General features: G+C 34.2%; 2 protein-coding genes across 2 annotated transcripts in view; both read right to left on the bottom strand.

Annotated features, from left to right (window-relative positions):
- The window catches only part of LOC130630617 (guanine nucleotide exchange factor subunit RIC1-like), a 68,836-nt gene that overhangs the window by 11,593 nt on the left and 35,552 nt on the right, over positions 1-21,691 (bottom strand). Inside the window, exons 2-10 of the mRNA XM_057444180.1 lie at positions 2,751-2,949; positions 2,418-2,525; positions 2,264-2,340; positions 1,563-1,658; positions 1,311-1,453; positions 893-1,032; positions 725-816; positions 501-589; positions 120-264 (exon numbers count right to left, since the gene is read on the bottom strand). Coding sequence (XP_057300163.1) covers positions 120-264; positions 501-589; positions 725-816; positions 893-1,032; positions 1,311-1,453; positions 1,563-1,658; positions 2,264-2,340; positions 2,418-2,525; positions 2,751-2,897 — 1,037 coding nt within the window. The 5' untranslated portion in view covers positions 2,898-2,949. The remainder of the gene's footprint in view (positions 1-119; positions 265-500; positions 590-724; positions 817-892; positions 1,033-1,310; positions 1,454-1,562; positions 1,659-2,263; positions 2,341-2,417; positions 2,526-2,750; positions 2,950-21,691) is intronic.
- LOC130630633 (phospholipid phosphatase 1-like) lies at positions 3,199-21,454 on the bottom strand. Its single transcript, XM_057444203.1, has 2 exons — positions 17,210-21,454; positions 3,199-16,710 (listed from the first exon to the last, which is right to left on the bottom strand). The coding sequence occupies exons 1-2, from the start codon at positions 17,766-17,768 to the stop codon at positions 16,400-16,402; spliced, it is 870 nt and encodes a 289-aa protein (XP_057300186.1). The 5' UTR covers positions 17,769-21,454; the 3' UTR covers positions 3,199-16,399.

The raw sequence follows: 21,691 nt of genomic DNA, 5'->3' as shown, positions 1-21,691 counted from the left end.
TAGTGTACAAGCAACAATCAAAATGTAAACCTTCTAATGTAATGTTAAAACACGTTTTTTACATGTAATAGAACTATGAAAGATCTGCTGCTACAAGAAACATGATAAAATTTATATACCAATGATCGGAGCTTCTCACACACATCAAGAGTGCACCAAAGATGCTCCAAATTGCTATACCACTACTTGACCAAAGTGTAGCCAGTGCACAACCATCTGGAGTCCAAGAAACCATAAATACAGAACCAGAATTTGCACCTTGGTCTACGAAGAGAAGGAACAGATAATCCTTTTATGTTTATGTTAGTTTCCTCAAAAAATTATTTTTTATGCAAAAGTAGTTTTCTCACATAATTATTATTTTTTGATGCAAGCTAAACACTATAATCTATCATCATAACGTATAATTTAACATTAAAAAATTTTTGGAACCTGGTAAAATCAAGACATATTGACGTCAAACAGCAAGACAAATCTCCTTATATAGGATTGTTTCCTACCTGGATAATCTTTTTTAGGCAGCACATATTTATGTGAAACAATCAATCCTCCAGTGATATCATCAAAGGTATACGCTGTAGCTTGTCCACTGTGAAAGTTTAAACAAAATAAACATGAGTTACAGCTTTTATATTCAAATTCTTCATATCATATTTTATTGAATCCAGCTATTCATGCGAATTGAGAATGAAAAAAATTCATTAAAACTTCTACCAACACTTACTTTGTTTGACCATAGACGATGATTTGATATTTAATATTGACACTCAAACTAACAGCATTTGTCAAATCTTTTGCAAAAATACCAACAATTTCCTGGAAAACAATAAAAGCTATATAAAAACAATATTTATCAAGAAACATTGTAAGTCTCTATGATTTGCAAACACACCTGTGGTTTAGAGTCTGCAGTGGATGAAGATAGAAAGCCGCCACGTCCGTCAGAAAGAATAATTGCAAAACCACCAAGGACTGGACTACATTCTATTTTAGTGATATAAACATTCTCCTCTTTTGAAAGTGGTGAACCAACTACAATAAAAATTAAAATCATAACAAAATATTTCATTTTGTTTGTTTGTATTGACCTACTTTCTTCAAAGGACTTGTAATTTGTTTTCGTATTATTTTCGCCTTGTTGTAAAACATGTGCTTCCCATAAAGTTGAACAGTTTAAACAATAACAGAGAGACTGTTGAAAACGTTTGAAAAATTTCTATGATTTAAACGTATAAAAATATGTCCCAACATACCAGACTCTAAACATTACTATTTTAATAAATTATTTTTATTACATTGAAATTATTTACCCGTTGGTGTTTCAAGGTCAACACAAAACAACAGATCACTAATGTGACATGATAGTTCAGAATTAATTGCTCCTGCCCATGATAAACGGTAAATCCAACCTTCTGTCGTTGTTATAAATAACTCATCAATGCGTGGTGTAATGCTGAAAACATCAATTTTAATCAGAATAATTGTATACGACTAGTTTAAAAAAATTCAATTTTAATTTTTGATTAAGAAAGTTTTAAATACATAAATAACAAGTTAGCTACCAGGTTATCTTCCCTTTTAGAGTGACATTTAACCGATGCGTAAGGTTAACTTTGAGGATACCATTATGTTTCAATTGCTCGGGTGGATATCGTGAACTGTGAAAAAAATGTTAATATCATAAGGACGTTAAGATGATTTTGTATTTTTTGAAACTGCAATATGACTAAAGTAGAAGTTCAAGATAAAAAGAAGTTAAGGTTTAATATGGCCATTTATTTGGGGATTCTTTATATAAAAAAAGTGTAGCAGGCAATTTTTGTTCTATACACTAGTTAACCCTTATACTTCAAAACATTTTTACATAAAAATTTAACCAAATAGGATCGCACTTTAGAATGAGTTTTTTTGACAAGAGATATACATCTAATTAAAATGATTAGCATGTTGATATTTACTCGATTACAACCTACTACACCATTAGACTGCAGACAGTAAAAAGTAGTTACACTGTGAATAAGGAGATTAAGGCTTTTTAAAGACCACCAAAAATTCTATATAAATGTAAGCTTAACCGTCAGCTTTTTTAAAATGACCTTATTATTGTTATTTACTGATAAATCAAAGTACAGTCTCCTGCTATTAGTCAACAATTAGTTTTATCACATAACACTGAACTTTTAAAGGTTCGATAAAGTATGTTTGGTTGGACTACCAGTGTAATGGCAATTAGTAGATTGAAATAACAAACATTTAATCTTACCTCACTGGTTCAAGATAGTATACATGTTCTTTTTCTACTTCAAATATATCAAGCAAAATAACAAACCCATCCTCAGTCTAAAAAACAACAACAAACATTTATGATATTTTGGGACAGTTAAACAACGATAGAAAGCAATTATAAGTAAGCTTACAACAATGGCCAACATGGAAGAATCTGGATTCCAGTATACATCTTTGTTTATCCCTTGTTCGTGAATTGATTTCTCATCTCGATGCCATATAGAAAGTATTATGCGTGGCTAAATAAATGTTTAAATCACTGACTTTTTTAATGTTTCTTTGTTTTTATAAAATATAAATTGTTTGTTTTTCTAAAAACATTTTAAACTAAAATTGAGCTAGATAAGTAAAAAAAAATGCCAATTAGCTTAAATAATTTCTGAAAGATCCAATGCAGTATTTACAAACAGTTAGAAAAACAATCTCCCTCACAAAAAAAATAAAATGGCATAAGGTATGCTTACTCTTGTCTTCCACAAATATATGCATGCGTCAGAGACGGTGACGAACAGTGACCTTGACCTATTGAATTTAATGATCTTCAAAACGTCTTCAACACCTGTTTGTATCTTGCTGTTAAAGAACTTTGGCCAACCAATTGCAAAATACATTCTTTAAAGAGCAAGTCAATCACATTTTTTTCATATTTTTTTTTACATTTCTGTGTAAAAACATAATACATTATTTTATCTTAGATTGTAATCTTAACTGACCCAACGAAGCATTTTTTACTTCTTTTTTTTTTTCAAATTGTCAGGTTTATTAATGAATATATCAAGTTATTGGTTGATTAGAATAAGTGAATGTTACAGACATGAGTAATCTTAGTTTTAGCTGTTAAGACAAAGTCTTCCTGTGGCTTTTACTTCAAAATAATTGAAGTTTAACAAGATGTTGAAAAAAAAACATTCGTTAAAAATTTTGCATAAATTACAGTAAAAAAAAACAATGTAAAAGAAGAATTACATACATAACACTAAAATTATTTAATCAAAATTGTTTCGTTAATGCCACAAAAGTTTAAAAACTTTGAAAAACAATATTTCAACAATAACATATAGATATATATTACAAGTAAAGGTTTAATAACCCTTCATCGAAAACAGCATTTCAGAAACAAATAATATAGAAAAGTGTTATATCAAAGTTTTGCAGAATACAAAGGTTATCATAATAAATTTACTACGAAAAGAGTCTGACAACAGCGCAGTACACATTTGGCTATTATTTGGGGAATGTGATGCAATGAGAGCAACATTTATCCGTTAAATTGGACAGATAGCCTTTCTAATTCACGTAGACACAGCAATTGGTGACAAAAACAAAAACATGCAAAACGTGAAAAAAGTTTGAATTAGAAAGGGGGATTAGGTGTATTTATTTAAGTAGGTGGTTGTTATCTGTAATAGCTTTATTAAATTCCAAGCAAGAAAAATATATATATATACAATATATAATAAACAAATGTCTCTTTTTTTAATAAATCTAATTTACTAAAGACTTAAGCTTCAACAAAGTTAATGAGTAAAGAGTAAAATCATAGGTAAGAATAAATTTAAAAAAATAAATTGTTTATTTAACTATGCATGTTTCTAATATAATGTTTGCAGAAATGTTATATGAAAAAACGCAAAATAAATGTATATTAAAAAACGATATTGTATTGTGTACTAGATAACAAATTCAAATTAGCTACAGTAAAAGTATTGTGTACTTTCAAATATTTAAGAAACCTCAAAGCTCCCATTTCAGTAGGTAATATTTTTTTTTAATTACTAGACAACTTTGGTATACTGCTAGACAACTTTGGTATACTGAAAAGGTTGAATCAAGATAAAAAAAATGTTTACAGTTTAAAAGTAGAAAAAAAATAAAATAATAATTATAAATAACATCTAATGCATTGTGATACCTACCTCCCCATAAATACAATTTCCTAGTCCCACAAACCACAGACCTTCGTGAATTAAGATTTTATGCAAACAAAGTTTCATGCATGCTGCATTAGTTGATGTGTACGATTGCACACAACAATTTTAGTGCAAACAAACTTGTCAGGGTGCAAATGTGGTCCAGCCATGCTTACAATAAACGAAAGCTTTTATCATTCGCATGGTAAGCAAAGTGGTGCAATATTTGCAATTTATGGTATGCCGAAATTGTTGTGACAAAATGATATCATTGTGATTGTGGCACGCTAAGAATTTTTGTTATTATTTAATGAATTTAAAATTTAAAATTGTTATAATTGTCTAAAATTCAATAGATGGACATGAAGTTATTGTTGCGACAACATGCCACTGTGGCATGGATGAGCAAACAAGGAATTCTTTGGCATTATTAAATGAATTTAAGATTGTGATAACAGTCTAAAATTCGATATTGGGGAACATGAAACACGGACCACCGGAACACTGAAACTCTGAAACAAGTGACCCTCGGAACACCGGAACAAGTAACCCTGGAACTCCGGAACAAGTCATCTCTGGAACTCCGAACAATAGAAACCAGGAAATTGAGAACTGTAAAAATTCGAAACGCATGTTTCAAAAAGCAGTTGGACTCTGAAGACAAGTAGAGAGTGGTTAATTAAATTAAATTTTTTTAATGTGAGTCTAATGCTACCAAGAAACAATTATTTTTAAATAGTTTTTCTTACTCTTTACCAGTATACGTTGTTTACCAGTATATCTGTTTTTTACAATATCAACATCTATCTCCCCAATCCTACAAATTTTCCTCATTATTTGTGACTGTAGCCATGTTTTAACCTATTTTTTCGGAAGAACATAAAAAAGAACATTTGATGCTGAAGAAGTGTTAAGAAATAAGTGATAGTTGTATCTTCTCATTAATAGTTATCTAACTAATACAGCTGCATGGGACGCTGAGTTTATATCAACTGAAGTATCACCAAAGTATCAATCTAGTTGGACAGGATCAAACTAACTGTAAGTGTTATATTTCAATTTAACAGTGGTAGCAGCTGGAACAATATCCCCGACTCTGGATGTTACATGGTTTTTGGATGCAAAATGTTGTCAAACAAAAATCCTCCCTTGTTGTCTACAAGTTCATTATACACTGATTGGAAAAAGAAAGTGAATATCTGGTCCTCATTCACCACACTCTAGAAAAAGAAGCACGGAGCAGCCGTATTATTGACATTAGATGGGTCGGCTGAAGAAGCCGTACTTGAACTTGAATTAGAAATCAGTAATAGCGATGATGGATTGGAAAAGGTTTTAGAAAAGTTAGATAAACTTTATTTGAAAGACACAATATTAGAAAAGTTTGAAGCTCTGGTCTGTAAGTTTGACACTTACAAGCGGACATCTGAAACTTCCATTCAAGAACACATTCACCAGTTTGAAAAGTTGTATTTCAAACTGCAGAGCCATGGTACCACTATATCCGAAGATCTCCTTGCTTACAAGCTCCTAAAATCACCAAATCTCTCAAAGCAAGATGAAAAGTTGGCCAAAGGTACCGTTACAGAGCTTACATTGATCAACATGAAAGCCCAACTTAAGAAAATTTTTCCAGATAAAGAAAGCTTATCACAAGCTTCCAATTCATTACAAGTCCATGAAATTAATGAAGTCACTTATAAAAACATTGACAATGACGAATGTTATCCAACATACTTGCTGGCAGACATAGCAATCAAGATTATCAACGCTATCCTCACAGACGAACACAAACCAACCAACAACCGATTAAAAGATACTCTTCTGTGGCAAGTTCCAAAACTCCACCATCACGCACTGGGCAAATCAGTTGTTGCGGAATTTGCGAATCAATTTATCATTGGGCTGCAGATTGCCCCGATAAAAAACACCAAAACGATAATCAGCGTTTCATGCGTCCACGAAATCAACCTCTTCCTCACAGATATGTTTACTTCCAGGAGCAAGAAAATGATCCGAGCCTATATCAAGTTGAGGAACATGACACTTGTCATAAGATTATATTATTTCAAAGTGATTATGACCACCCAAAACATCTTCCTGGACTGGTGGCAGAATCTTGGAATGCTGCTGTTCTTGACAGTGGTGCTATGAAAACAGTTTGTGGCCGTAGTTGGTATAACACTTTCATCGAAGCCTTTCCGAAACTGACCTTAAAAAGGTTAAAACATCACCTGTTTCCAACGTCTATCGCTTTGGAGATGGAAATGAGGTCACATCTACCCAGACAGCCACCATACCTGCCTTTCTTGGTCTCTGTGAAATAGGTATTTCCACTGACATTGCTGAAAAAGACATTCCACTACTCCTTTCTCGAGAAGCTATGAAAAAAGCAAACATGTCCATTGATTTCAAAGATGATACTGCGTCAGTATTTAACACTGTTGTGAAACTCAATGTGACGAAGAGTGGTCATTATACAGTTCCACTCACCAGACAAACACAACTCTTGTCCATGGTTGTTACAAAATGCAAACCAAACATTGTCTTACCTGTTCAGGAAGCAACATCAAAGCATAACCAAGTACTGAAGATACACCGTCAGTTTGCGCATGCACCAGTTCACACTCATCAAGTTGGTAAAATCTGCTGGCGACCCCTGGGCACATGATAAAGAGCTGGAGCAAGAGCTGCATGCTGTTGTGAAAAATTGCCAAACATGTCAACAGCATGGCAGAGCTGCACTCAGACCCGTTGTTGGTTTACCATCAGCCAACAAATTTCTAGACACTGTTGCCATGGATCTGAAAAATTATCAAAAGATACTGCTACATATGATCGACCATGCTACAGGTCTTTCGGCCTGTGTAAGAATCCCTTCCAAATGTCCTGAGCACATCATAAAAGGGATATCTCCAACTGGATCAGTGTTTATGGCACTACAAATAAGTTCCTATCTGATAATGGTGGTGAATTTATCAATGAATCCTTTCTGGAAATGTGTGAACAAATGAACATCAAAGTGAAAACAACTGGAGCTGAATCTCCTTGGTCCAATGGTCTTGTTGAGCGTCACAACCAAATTATATCCGCAATGCTGGACAAAGTTCTGGAAGATACCGACTGTGATTTCGATATCGTCCTATCTTGGTGTGTCAATGCCAAGAATTCCCTCACCAATTGCCATGGTTTCAGTCCATATCAACTGGCAATTGGAGGCAACCCACGCCTCCCTAGTGCTATGAATAATGAATTGCCAGCATTGACTGCAGATATACCAACAAGTGATATACTTCGCCAGAATTTAAATGCTCTACATGCCGCTAGAGAGGCCTTTATGCACCATGAAAGATCAGAACGACTTCGCCGTGCCCTTTCAAGAAATGGGCTTGCCTCAGATCCTTCAAACATAGTTTTGGAAGAGCACATAACCGTAGAATGACTCTCTACGACTTAAAAATAACTGTACTCAGGTAGGAAACCCCACATTTACGCTAAAACTGATTTTTGTGTTTGTTGTATTTTTGAGCAATACAAAACCTTTGTTCAAAAGTAGCTCACCCAACAACAACGAAATGAGTCGACTAGATAGGAGTTTCTTTTCTATCTCTTCACTTGATGCTTGCAATAGAGTTTCTGAAAGCCAGCTCACTCTCCAGTTAAAATTAATGGCTTTATCAAAACTTAAGCCAAGCAGGCACAAGTATTTCTATTTTTTAATCCTCTTGTCAGGGGACATCTGCCTCAACCCAGGTCCTGTTAAGTATCCCTGTTCTTCATGCTGAAAACCTGTGGCAAAAACACACAAAGCACTTTCTTGTGACAAGTGTGGATTATGGGCTCATAAAAAATGTGAGCGTATTTCTGATAAAAAATATCAACAATTTATAAGAGACTCTTGAAGATAAACTGTTTTTCGTTTGCAGTCCCTGTCTTTCTTGTAATTTGCCCTTTGCTAATGAGGAGTCATTTGGTGACGAAATTCCGGACAACATCAATATTACTATTGATGAAAACTTTGATTTTGAAGCAATCAGAAATGGGAAGGGCTTAAAAATGGCCCATCTCAACATTAATGGTCTGTCATCCAAACTAGACTATGTTAAACTTCTGCTACATCAAACAAAACTTGATGTATTCTCTATCTGTGAAACCAAAATTGATGACACCATCACTGACAATGACGTTAAAATTGATGGCTATGTTTGTTATAGGAATGATCGGAATAGACGAGGTGGGGGTGTTCTAATTTTTGTTAATGAAAACTTGGATAGCCACCTTTTGAAACACCTTTACTTCGAAAATGTTGAATCACTATGGGTGAAAGTGTGCCTGAAAAAAACTAAACCTATTTACGTGTGTGGGGTTTACAGGCCACCTGGAGGTAGTGATTTGCAGAGTACCGAAAACCTGTGTACTCATTTTAAACAGTGTTTTAACAAGCTCCCAAAAGAAAAAGAAGTTTTTATCTTGGGAGATTTTAACTGTAACATGCTTTCAAAATATGCTCTTTCCTCCAAAATAAAGGAATTATGCTCCACTCTTTTCCTAAAACAACATATTACGGAGCCAACTCGTGTTACTGAAAATAGTAACACTCTTATAGACTTGATACTTTCTAACAGTTCTTGTATTTCTAAAACTGGTGTCATGGATTTAGGCATCAGTGATCACAATTTAGTTTATGTGATCAGAAAATTCAAAAGGCCAAAATTTGAACCTAAAACATGCAAGGTTCGTAGCTACAAGAACTTCAGTGAAGAGGCTTTTCTGAAGGACCTCAGGAATTTAGACTGGTCATATTTTAATAATTATGATGACCTTGATGAAGCATGTGAGAAACTGAATAAAAATGTTAAAACAGTGGCTGACAAACATGCCCCTTTCAAAACACATAGATTTTCTGGCCGTGTTGAGGCATGGGTCACTGATGAATTAATAATAGCCATCAAAGAAAGAGACTTCTTGAAACGGAAAGCATCAAAAACAAAATCCATCATAGACTGGGAAGCTTTCAAACAAAAAAGGAACCAGGTAATAGGCCTCAAAAATCGACTTAAAAACGAGTACTATAATGACGTTTTGCAGGACTTTCAAAAACGGCCAAAACAACTTTGGAAAACCCTAAAAAAACTGGTTCCTGATAAGTCAGGCAATACTACCTCGATAAAACGAGTAGTCCAAAACGATGGTACGGAAACTTCTCACCCAAAAGAAATTTCCAACACATTCAATTCATTTTTTGTCAGTGTTGGTGCCAAACTAGCCTCTAAATTTTCTTCTGACACTACTAATAAATGTTAATCCACCTGTTAACGGACACGATTTTCGGTGGGCTCGTATTGAGACCAAAAGTGTTGAAAAAATAATTAGTTCACTAAAACTTAATAAAGCTACAGGCTTGGACGGAATTGGTTCACGACTGCTAAAAGCAGGTTCGTCAGTTTTAAGTATTTATTTATAAAGTCTTTTCAACAAATATTTATTTACTGGTTATGTACCTAAATGTTGGAACACTAAAAGGGTCTCGCCTATTTTTAAAAGTGGCAATAAAACAGATCCTACTAATTATCAGCCTATCTCCATTTTGCCAATTCCTATGAAAATTTTTGAAAAGTTAGTGCATGAGCAAATGTCTCATTTTATTTCTGAGCACAACTTCTTGAATGACAGACAGTCCGGATTTCGAAAACTCTTTTCCACAGAAACTGCAGTAGTCGATGTCTCTGATTTTATTCTTACTGAGCTCGACCAACATACCTTTGTTTGTGCTGTGCTCATTGACCTTAAAAAAGCTTTTGACACTGTTGATCATAAAATTTTGTTAAAAAACTATGGTGTTTTGGCATCAGAGATGCTGCCTTTGACTGGTTCGAGTCCTACTTAACGGGCCCAATGCAGCTGACTCTTGTAAACGACACAGGATCAGATCTGCTTCATGAAGACGCTTTTGGGGTGCTGCAGGGATCTGTGTTGGGGCCCCTGCTCTTTCTTTTGTATATTGATGACTTAAAATCTGTCATCAATTCAAACTACCACCATCTATATGCAGATGATACAATAATTATTTCGTCTCATAAAAACTTGGATACCCTTGTCTCCCAGGTCAAGTTAGAACTTTCGCAAGTCGACCTCTGGCTGAATAATAACAAAATGACTATTAATACGGACAAAACTGAAACAATCTTTTTCGGCAACCACAGCCACTTAAAAAAAGTTGAGAACTAAACTATCAACTATATGGGTATTCCTTTGAAGAGGAGCAAAAAAAGTTAAATATCTTGGGGTAACATTTGATCAAAAAATGCAATGGGAAAAGCACATTAATGACATAAATAGAAAAATATTAATTAAATATTCTAAAATTAGAACCATTGCATCCTGTTTAACACCTCACACAAAAAACCTTTTAATTAATGCACTTGTCATGCCATATTTCAACTACTGCTCCTCGGCATGGGCTTGTGCCACCCAAGGTAGATTGGGAAAACTAGAAAAACGATTAAAATGTGTCCGTACCTTTCTTGGGAAAGAGAGGGAATATTCAATGAATAATTTACTCATCAAAAACGATGCCATATTAGTTTTCAAAGCCATGAATCACATTGCTCCTGATTACATGCGCTCAAAATTCCTTTTGACAAAAAACTGTCATAATCATCAAACAAGAGGAGCTTCAAAAAACAGGTTCACACTTCCCTTGGTCAACACGGAATTTGGCAAAAAAGCCTTCCCATTTAGAGCTGCAAAAGTGTGGAATAATCTTCCAGACCAAGTGACCTGTGATGGAAGACTTTCATCTCTAATGTATTTAGCAAATTCTAATGGAGATCACTTTTTAACTTTTTAATTTTTGTTTTTTATTCTTTTTCTTTTCAATTTTCACAGATTATAAATGTTACTATGTTTGATTGAGCTGAGGCAGTCTAAGGTTTATCATTTTTTGTTTCTTTTTTGTTCTAGTGGCCCCCAGTGGAAACAATCCAATAACTATAGGTTTTTGTGATTTTCTGGGCTAGCCACTTTAAATATTTATTATTATTATTATTATTATTATTATTATTATTATTATTATTATTATTATTATTATTATTATTATTATTATTATTATTATTATTATTATTATTATTATTATTATTATTATTATTATTATTATTATTATTATTATTATTATTATTATTATTATTATTATTATTACTCGTACCTACAGTGATGTTGTTATTCTCACTGGAGATATTGTTTACTACAAGAGGAACAACGAAACAAAATGAAGAGGATCAGCTACAGTTTTAGGGAAAGATGGACAGCAAACATTGCTCAATTATGGTGGCTATTACATCAGAGTACACCCTTGCCGCATACGACCAGCTGGAAATTCCCCTGTGCGAAACAATGATTCTACTATCTGTGATCAAGATGATTCAAATCATATATCATCAGAAAAAGATGCTGTCACATCTGGTTCACGAAGTACTCCAGAAAAACAGAGTCAAGCACCCAAAGACGACAGTGATTCTGATGAACAACCACATCATGTTTCCATTACTCCACCAACGATTGCACCAACACCCCCTCCTACACCACATGCAACTGCTCCAAGATCCAGAAACACATATAGACCGCAACGCTACATGTCTTCAGCAGCGACAAACACAAGAACATTAGACACAGATTTTAAACAACAACAATCTCTTGATGTCCAACAAGTATCATCTGACAACCAGAAGTGTCCTAATCTAAATTCTTTGCGTAAAAACGACACCGTGGAGTATCAACTCAAAAATGACGATACATGCAAAAAGAGAACCCTACATAGCAGATCAGGAAAATCGACAGGAAAATGGAAGTATTCATGGAATGTTAAGTCACCCGAAGCTGAATTTCAATCAGTTGATTTCAGTAGTGACGTAACAACGTGGCATCATACTAACAAAAGCAACAACAATCAAGAGGTATTACAATCAGAAATCCTCATTGCCCAAGTTGACACTGACAGAACTTGCCAAACAACGGGAGCTTCAGTCGTGGAAGTCTCAGAAAGTCTATGAAGAATTCATAGATGAAGGTCAAAATTTTATGAATGTACGTTGGGTAAGGGATCGTCTCCAAGATCGTTTCAGTTTTGATACGAATTGAAACGATTTCCATACGATGGAAATCGTTTCAATAATTTTTTTACATCGTTTCATAATCCTATCATGAAACGAATTAAATGTTTCATATTTTATTTGCAAAAAAATTTTGTTAAAAATGAAACGATTGTGAAACGATTGTGAAACGATTTTGAAACTATTTTGAAACGATTAGAAAAAATTCTGAAACGATTTGATACGATTGTCAAAATATTATTTGTGATACGATGTAAAAGTCTTCGAAGTTATTGAAACGAATTTTGAAACGATGTCGAACTAATTAAAAACCAATTAAACTTATAAATGTAAAATTATTGTTTCTCTTTCTTTTATTCAACAGAACATCGACATCATCAACAACATCTTTTATCGTAAAAATCGTAAAACAGTTTTTCAAAACTAAAAATAAACAGTTTTTCTTAAAACTAACAATTTCCTTTAAAATGGAAAATATTTCAGAAACTTATGAAACTGACGATAGTGACTGGATGTTCGACAGTGATTCGGAAACGGAACATAGTGACGAAGAGAAAGTTGAACAACTTTATCGAGGTTTGAATTTATTTTAAATTCAGTATGCAGCACCGTTGTTTTGTTCTAGTTTTTTTATTCAGACTTTCTTTTAGAAATCTTGATAACGCAAAGAGAAATAGTGTGCCTTTTTTTAATTTTTTATGCAGCTTTTTCTTTTGTTTTTAGAAATGACAAGGAAATATAAAAATCGTTCCACGCATATAAAACACCACGATCTTGTTCCATGCATAAGAAATTATGTCGAACAAAGCTCAGCTGGAGCACATCTTCGACGTCGAAGCAATACGATGTATACAAATGGCGTAACTTTACAGGACATTGTTCGTCATGTAAAAAGTACACTGGGTATCACCGTAAGTAGAAATACCATCCATAGACTGATGGTACCGCCACGTCGAAAAACAACTTCGAGCAGGAGATTTAAAAACTTGGTAAATGCTCGTGTTCCGTCAAAACGGAAAAAAGGCTTCATCCAAGTGAGCATAGTGAACCAGATGGCAACTCTTTGCGATGTTGACACACTTTGTTTGTCAGTAGACAACAAAAACAAGGTGGAGGTTGGGATCCCGGCAACCAGCCGTCGTAGCAGACATCGAACTTTTTATTTAAAAAAGGACGCCCCAAATTTTGATGATCATAATTTCCCACATGCGAATTGCAAACTGGTACCTGCTGGTTATCAAGTACTCTGGACAAAGTTGAAGAGGAGTCGATCATTTTCCATTCCTAAACCTTTGTTTCGAAAAACAAGAAAACGGTCATTGTCTGAAGGAGACACAGTGACAAATTTTATCAACAGCAAAGCGGAAATATGTGAAGACAAACTCAAAAGAAAAAAAAATTAAATGGCTAAGAAATGGAAATTTAACTGTAAAACTTTTCCCGTCGCGGTTAGTAGAAAGTACAAACGTAATGCACGTAAATCATTTAATGGACCTTATCAAACTTGAGAAACGTTTAAAAATGTTTTAATGTCGTATTAATAATACATGAAAATCCTCCTATCCCTATTGAAAGGCAAACTTCAACACCATGTCTAAAGGAAAAAAGAGCTCCGGTTAATCGCTGCTCTGGATTTATTAAAGCGGAATTAGAGCGGCAATATTCCGAAATCGAATTGGCGCATGGCAGCGTGGAGGGAGGGAAAAGAACTTATGATGGAGAAGTCATAAAGAAAACAGCCCTCTCTCCAAATCGACTAAAAACAATACTTCCACTGGCTAAAAAAAATTTTAAAGACGATTTTGAAACCATTACAAATATGAACGAACTTGTTAATTCAAAATGTAGACAAATAAAAAGAAGGGTTGTTGTCAAAAAAATGTTGGAAGAAAAAGAAAACAACGTAATGAACGAATAAAATCATTAACATACCGTTATTTTTGTATATGTTTTTATAAAAAGTGTGTAAATAGTGTTTGTTATGATATTTCAGCAAAAATTTATTCTCTTTCTTTTCTCCCACGTCGTTATATTAGCGATAGTTAAAAAAGTTTGTCATAAGCAAGTGCCCCCGAAAAACGTAAACACGCTCTCGACGTTCAACATTCTTAAATCATATTAAACAATTTCATGTTTTGAAACAGGTACAATTTTACTCACAATCGGTATGACGTCAATGAACAGCTGGTGTTTACAGAGAAAAAAAATCTATTTTTAGTAAGTTAAGCCATTATCACTAACTAAAATCACTCAGGCTACTGAAATACTGTGGTACCATTCGATTCGTAATAATAATCGAAAAAATTGTATATCGTATTAAAAAGAAGTCCAGAAGTTCTTTCTCCCACACGACACAGCAGGCAATAAGTCAGCCCTGCCCTCGGTTTTGTGAGAAGAGATGTTCTGCGAAGACTCTTGACAATTGAGTCTCCTGTACAGTTTTGCTTCATGTTAAACTGTGCCGGTGACAAGCATTTTCGAAGCATGTCACCGGCGACTTCTGCGATATACAACCTAATGATGCCCTAACGTAATGAGTTCTATTAATAATTATTGCTTTTATTCTTCTTATGTAAATGTATCTTATGTAAAAAATTTAAATCAAACATCCTGAAACGATCTCAAATAAATATGCTGAAACAATTTCCGAAAGCAAATCTTTATAAATAATGTTTTTATATACGCGATTTTTTACGATGTAGAAATTTACCTATGTGATAGCGCGTAGGTTTTATGGAGAGACCTTTTTTAGATTAATAATTTCTTTTATGTTAAAAGAATGTAAAACAAACACCTTGAAACGATTTTGAAACGATCTAAAATAAATATACTGAAACGATCATAATGATACGATTTTGAAACGAATTATGGTTATGTGAAACGATTTCAAGAATATAATAAAACAATCTTGAAACGATTATGAAACGATTTTATTTTTTAATGAAACGATTTACGAAATAGTGAAACGATTTCCATACGATCTGAAACGATTTCAAAAAATTAAACATTACTTTAAAATCGTTTCAAATTCGTATCACATGCTATGCTAATTAAAAAATGAAACGATTTGAAACGATTTTTTTTGAAACGATCTCGGAGACGATCCCTAATCACTCCTAAAGTTATTGACAACAAATCATAAACAAAAGCCAGACTAGTTGCAAAAGGCTTTTAAGAATCCCAAGACTATCGGACAGATAGTCTCACCTGCTCAAAAGAGTGTTCGACTTTGTCTTTCCATCACAGCGTCAATGAAATGGTCACTCCATTCTCTAGACATAAAACAGCCTTTCTTCAAGGATATGCCATAGAACGTACAGCATAAAACTACCTAAAGAAGCCAATACTGAAAAATTATGGAAACTCGTGAAGTGTGTTTATGGTCTTGCTTGATCAAATTAGGTGTTACCCCTAGTCCATTTGACAATGGATTGTTCTATTGGCGTGTTCGTGATGTGTTGCATGGAACATGTAACTACTGTTTATTATTGGGAAGTTTTTGTGATTTTTTCTTGGAAACTTTTTGCGCAGATAAATGGAAAATATTGTCGTTTAATTTGTTTTTTGTTACTTACTATTCACCCTAAAATGTTCAATTAAATTAAAACATTTTCTAAGCAACGACCCCAGAGTTGGCAAGTTTATTGGAAATTAATAATTGGGGGTATAGAAAAGATGGATACTTTTATGCTTGCATCATATTGAAATAAGTAAATTGCCAAATGGGGGGGCAACCTCGACCCCCGGGCTCTTTGTCTCTTTTTATAACGGGACTGCAGGACGATATCAAAAAGAGAAAAAAGCCCTGGGGCCAAGGTGGTAAATAAGTGTATACAAAAATTTATTGTTCCGGTGTTTCGGGGATTGTTCCGGAGTTTCCATGTTCCTTGGGTTGTTCTGGAGTTCCGGGTTAACTTGTTCCAGAGTTCCAGTGTTCTGGCAGACACTTGTTCCGGAGCTTCGGTGTTCCACTGTTCAGCATTTTACAGCAACCTGACATGGACATTATTTAGTGTATACTATTAGATTGCCACACACTAGCTACTATGAATGCAATTCACGAAGGCCTAGATCAAATAACAAACAAACTAACAGTTACTCTTGGTTCATTCTATCTATCATAACTGATACATTTGCACTATCATTAACAGAACGTTGAGACAAAATTCTCTCTTGTCTTTTTTGAGACAAGACAACATGAAAACAGTAGGCCACTGCTACACCAAGAAACAATCCCGCAGCAACATCTGTTGGATGATGTTTATTATCTGCAATTCTTGAACAGCCACAGTAAAATGCCAAACATACCAACAAAACTTGCACACATACTTTTGGAACAAAACCAAACTTATTTGTAACTGCTAGCTGCGACTGAATGTAAAATACCAAGTGGAAAGCAGAGAATGCTAAAAATAATTTAATCCCTATATGACAAAATTATTGAGGAAATGGCAGTATTTTGGACATTTTAAAAATTGGGAAAAAAAACCCCACATACTCTCCTGAGTTCGTAGGCTGCAGAAGTGCTATACTTTTTAGGTAAACAGTATTTAAATTGTGTCAGCTGCACTTTTTTTCCCCTTTATGGAAAAATCAACATCTGGGCCCACAAAGCACTGACCTCAGCAACAATTAGCACATTTTGAAAGTTGGGATCTAACTAAATAACGTGAGATCCTAAGTCTGAAGTGAACTTTGAATTTGAATTGTCTGGATCTAGTATAGAAATGACTCACTGGTGGCAATTATCATTAAAATTGGCTCAAATTATTTATGGCTGTAAAATATTTTTGTGCTGTTTATAATTAGTAACCATTTACTGTGAGGTAAAAATATATCAGCAAAAGAGATATCACTGTATGCAGTTTATTGAAACAGATAATACAGAAAAATATGCAAACATACCTGAAAATGAAGAATGCCCTGATGGGAAGGACAGCCTTGCTTCTTTCATTTTTTCTTGTGATGCTCGACAAAAATGATCTCCAACAAAATAGTTGTTGACACCAGAGCTATCAGTGCAATTAAGTTTTTTCCAGTCAGGCTTACAAACAGCATAAAAATGTGGTCGCAACCGTCCAACTGTATATTTCCCAACATCTGTTATGAACATAGTAACTCCAGCTCCAAACAAGTAAATACAAAATAATGCAATAACAGTATAGCTAAGACTTTTAGCATTCTGTCTAGCATATTGGCCAAGACTGCTGCCAGAAAGTTTGTTCAAAAAAACATTGTATGATTCAACAACGATGAAGCAAAATAAGCATAGAACCATTGCCACAATTGTAACTTCCTTAGAAGGTAAGGTACTGTTTTTGAACGGTTTGTTTATGCTGTCGTCATTACAATAAAATCCTTGTACAGTGGGCTTGCCGATTTTGTAGAACAACAATACACCAAAGCCAAATGACAAGCACACAATTATGTTGCATATTAATGCAGAAATTTTTTGCCAACCCATACTGTTTTTCTCTAAGAAATAAAAGCCAGGTCATCACCAAAACACAATATAAATTACCTGTTAACATATATCTGTGGCGCCGTAGATTAGTGGTTATAGCTCTCGTACTCTGTGCGGTAGACCGGGGTTCGATTCCTCTTGACGGCGATTCAACACGGGCAAGTGAATGTTACCATAGCCCCGGGTTAACCCAAGCCATGTGAGGGAAATTGGGAAGATGGCACACTGTGTGGGCCGTTGGATGTTGCAGGGAGTTGTCTAGTAGAGCGCGGGCTCTAATTGGGTCTGCGTAGCTCAAAATGAGCTTTAAATACTCTAGGACTCTCCATCTAAGCCATGGCCCCTCCTGGAAATAATAGACAGGGTATATCCCTCGATATTTGTGAGGCTAGCCATGTAAAATATGCACATCTATCTATCTATCTATCTATCTATATATCTATCTATATATTGTTGTAATAAAAAAACAGGTTAATAACAAACACAGCATTAGATTATCTAAAAGTTGAAAAATTTAGCAGGAAAATAATCCTGCAGGTTTTATTATTAAAATAGAAAACCAGGAAAGTTTATTTATTATAAATTTTCAAATTTCTTTCTGCATGGGGCAGGGTTTTAAAAACTGTATGCAACTGTCTACAGTTAACGTTCTATGGGAAAAGTCAAACAGTCAGGGATCTGCAAATTAGGATATAGTACATAGCCAATTTTTGATTTTTTATAAAAAAGATTTTGCTTGCAACTTGTGAAATGCTTCGCAACCTTTTTTCATAGCCTAGTTAAACAAATTAGCTAGGTGGACTTTTTTGCTGTCGAACCCATAACCTGGGACCTGCATGTCAGTTTGCAATCACGTTTTGTCAGTAAACATAAAGGGCCTATACAAGCTTGCACAGAAATTATTTATTGCAAAACAAGTTGCAGATCCTAAGTTATTGGGTCATTAGAGAAAAATTAAGAAGCCTGGGACGAGCAAACAAGTATCATTTTGGCAAAAACATTTATGTTAATCAATTCAACCTGATAATATCTATGCATTAATAAAGTTTGAATGAACATCCTTAAAAAGGTCTAAAATTACTGATGACAGAAATGTCAATATTTGCTATTACTTAAATATGACATCATAATTAAATTCGAAATTCTTTGAATGTGAATATTTTGAGAATAAAAAACACATTTTTTAAAAATTTAAAAAGAGGGTTTCAGGGTTTGAATTAGCAGTTCGCAATTCGCAATTTGCAAATCGAAATGCCATTTTTGCGAATCACTTTCAGTGTTCCCAGGCCACATCTAGATAGTGGTTTACTTCGTTACAAAGTGCAAAAATTTTTCTGAACCGACTTGACTTTTCTATTTCGAACCCTGGACTTGTTAACCAACTTTATAAGCTCTATAATATAAGCCCACCACGATTTTATACCCCAGGTGGTTCCCTTTAATGCTTTGTTTTTAGAAATCTTTTAAGATTTGATTGGTTAGTATCACTAGACCGACTTATCATGAACGGCAAAATTTATCATATAGAGTCAGTATTTTGTTTAAACAATAAACCAAATAAATGGTAACATTCACATACTGCCTCTTTCTTCTACCACAAGCAGAATGAACAAACACATTTGCAATATTACAGAAGAACTACTTTGGTCATCACTAACACTATTGTTAGTGAGGAGCAGGGTTGTTCTTCTTCACTATGACTTACACGATTATACTAGCCCGCCATAATCAGAGGTCCGATGGGGTGAAACATTCTCTTTTGAGGATAAAAAATACAGATGTGCCATGATAAAGATTCACCTATATATATATATAAACATTTGTATTTCACATTTATACATCAGCATCTTTGTTCACAAATTATAGAACAAAACAAATTGATAGACCATTTACACTTTTAATCAAATTTTGCATGTTAACGACTATAAAGGCCCAATGTTTACTAACTCAACTTATGTAAAAATCCATAATAGCTACCACAAAATGGAAAATGGTCTATTGCTTATGTACTTTATTACCAACCCTTCTTCATATTTTGTGCAAGACAAGTTCATTGAAGTTTATGCATTACTTTTTGCTTTTGTGAATATATTGTATTGGTTGCCCTCAGAAGATGCTTTATGCAGATGATATTGTCATTATGAGTGATAGTTAAGAAGACCTAAGGTCCAGTTACAGGCTTGGAGAACATCCGTAGAGACTCTGGTTTTAGAATAAGTGTGCACAAAACTAAGATACTTGGCTCATCAGGTGAAGCTAAAAAGCCCACAACAAGAGTTAAATAGCTGTACAGCATGTGTCCCAAAGGAGTTGGTGCAAACTTAATATTATATATGTCAGAACTGTGATCTCTGGGTTCATAAAAACCTGGTTACTAGGTTGGTAACCAGGTGCACAAATCCTCTGGAAAAAAGGAATGATGCTACAGTATATACTTTGAAAATATTTGTTAACATCATGTTCATGCAACAAGCGTTGTGCACAGGAAGCATGATAAAATCGTAACAAACATTCAAACATTGCATCGAATTATACGAATGCTACAAACTACTTTGTTTTGTTACACAAAAAACATATGAAGTATTTTGTTTTTAAAAAAACTATACAAACTTGAATTATTATTTGGTTTACAATAAAATTTTCTTGGTAAGCTTGTATAGGCGCTATATGTTTACTCACAAAATTTTATTACAAACCGACATGCAGATCCCAAGTTATGGGTCATTAGCAAAAAATTAAGAGGCCTGCACATGAGCGTCATTTTTGCAAAAAACATTTTATGCTAAACAATTCACCTTTATAATATCAATACATTGAGTTTGAATGCAGATCCCTTAACAGGTCTTAAATTACTATATAATGACAGAAAATGTCATTTGCTATTACTTAAATATGACATCATAATTTATGCAGTATAATTAAATCTAAAATTCTTTAAATATCAAATCTTGAGTATCACAAACAATCTGTTGGAGTGGAGTTCTTAAAAAGGCTTTATTTGATATAATTTGCTTAATAAATACATAGTAAATAGATTCACACAATTCTGTAATACTTAGAATACTAATCCATGACCCATTGATAAATCCACCGTTCCGACCATCCTCTGTTAATGGCATTTCATATTGTGTGACGACAGACGTGGATGGATATTATAATATAAATTGACCCTTTTTTTTGGTCGAGTCAACGAAATTAGAAGCACTGTTTTGCATTTCAGAAGCAATTTCGGCGATTCTGGAATAATTTGGGCAATTTGAAGAGCTATCAAACAATAAGCACACATTTTATTGAAAAAGTCACAAGCTTGCCCTATGGAGGTTTCTAGCAAGTCAACATCCCTCCCATGACCTTGCAATGAAAGGGCTACAGGCAGCAAAAACCATATTCTTTTCTTGCCTGAATAAATTATTGTACCTCATTAGCTATATCACTCCTTAGCAGATATTGCGGAATCCTGGACTGGCCAAAAGGAGGCCCCTAAGAAGGAGGGCAATAAGAAATTTGATTTGAAAGTGAGAAAGACGGAAAAGGAACAGTACATGTGTACATAACATCAAAACACAAGCAGGTTTTTCGCAGTTATATGAAACGGCACAAAAGTAATGATAGAATACACCGTTATGATATTTGAATATACCTCCAGTCAAGCATAAACTGAAACTGCAAATCAACTCGATGCACCTCGCCGCACATTCGACACTAGGCATATGTAGATGCCATGTTTACATGAACACTTCACATGAATTCCAACAAAGTACTTGCGACGTGTGAAGTAAAATGTTTTTGTTTATGTAACTACGGATGAGGTAGGGTATTATGGCATGTGAATTTTTAAACTGGAGGATTACCAATATTTGTACCAACTAAACAGAAAATGAGGCTGGAATCCTTTTTATTGTGCCTGGCCTGCAAACAGAACA

The sequence above is a fragment of the Hydractinia symbiolongicarpus genome, chromosome 2 (assembly GCF_029227915.1).
Source record: "Hydractinia symbiolongicarpus strain clone_291-10 chromosome 2, HSymV2.1, whole genome shotgun sequence".
Classification (NCBI taxonomy): domain Eukaryota; kingdom Metazoa; phylum Cnidaria; class Hydrozoa; order Anthoathecata; family Hydractiniidae; genus Hydractinia; species Hydractinia symbiolongicarpus.
The sequence above is the reverse complement of the archived record's forward strand: the minus strand, read 5'-3'. Positions and strand labels throughout refer to the sequence as shown.